We start from the raw sequence: 827 nt of genomic DNA, 5'->3' as shown, positions 1-827 counted from the left end.
GGGGGGGGGGGGGGGGGGGGGGGGGCAGGGTACAGCTGCTGAAGGAGGATTGGGATGTAAGGGGGGATAGGCTTTGAGCTCAGGGTTTCTCTCTGTTCAGGGTACGGTGAAGTCAGGGGCAGGAAGCCAGACAGAAGGTGGTCTACCTTGTGTGCCAGGAGCAGCCACAAGCAAAATTTTCAGTACAGCCTAGGGCAGGTCTGAATCACCGTGCCTGTCCCACATGGCACAGTAATACACGCCAGAATCACTTTCTTCCAGATTTCGGACTACAACCTTACAGGTCTTCCCTGCATCTTCATAGACATGGTATTTCCCTGGACTGGTTTCTGAGTCCAACACAACCGTGGTGGTGAGGAAGGCACAGTGGAGAAGTCGCTGTGGGGCCTTCCTCTCCTGGACCAGGTACCAGTGCATGTACTTGGTACCTGGTTCAGGAAGATCACAAGTGATTACAACAAATGACCCAGCTGGCCTGGTGACTGGCATCGTTCTCCCTTCTAGGCTGGAAGACATCTGACTGACTGCAGTGGGAACAACACCAAAAGCAATGAGAAAGAGGTCACGGCAGTTCCTTAGTATGGCTTCCCTCTGCAAAAGATAAAAGAAAATTTCCATGAGCACCTGTGCAACATACTTACCAGGCAGCAGGAGAGCCAGGAGGAGAGCCAGAGCCCACTGCATGCTTTTCTCTCCCAGGCCTTACAATGAACGGACCCCATAAGTGGAGCAGAATACACTCTCCAAACTCTAATCCTGCTCAGAAAGGAAGGGAACCCTACAATGGAAGGCAGTGAGCTGGAGCTGGTCTTCCATACTGAGAAGTA

At 52.6% G+C, this 827-nt stretch overlaps 1 gene segment (V, D, J or C); it reads right to left on the bottom strand.

Moving 5' to 3' along the window:
* Window positions 1–65: 65 nt before the first annotated feature.
* Window positions 66–623, bottom strand: LOC103609306. The segment is given in 1 exon segment: window positions 66–623. A coding segment is annotated over 1 exon segment (522 nt).
* Window positions 624–827: the final 204 nt, after the last annotated feature.

This window comes from Galeopterus variegatus, unplaced genomic scaffold, assembly GCF_000696425.1.
Source record: "Galeopterus variegatus unplaced genomic scaffold, G_variegatus-3.0.2 Scaffold9451, whole genome shotgun sequence".
NCBI lineage: Eukaryota > Metazoa > Chordata > Mammalia > Dermoptera > Cynocephalidae > Galeopterus > Galeopterus variegatus.
The sequence above is the reverse complement of the archived record's forward strand: the minus strand, read 5'-3'. Positions and strand labels throughout refer to the sequence as shown.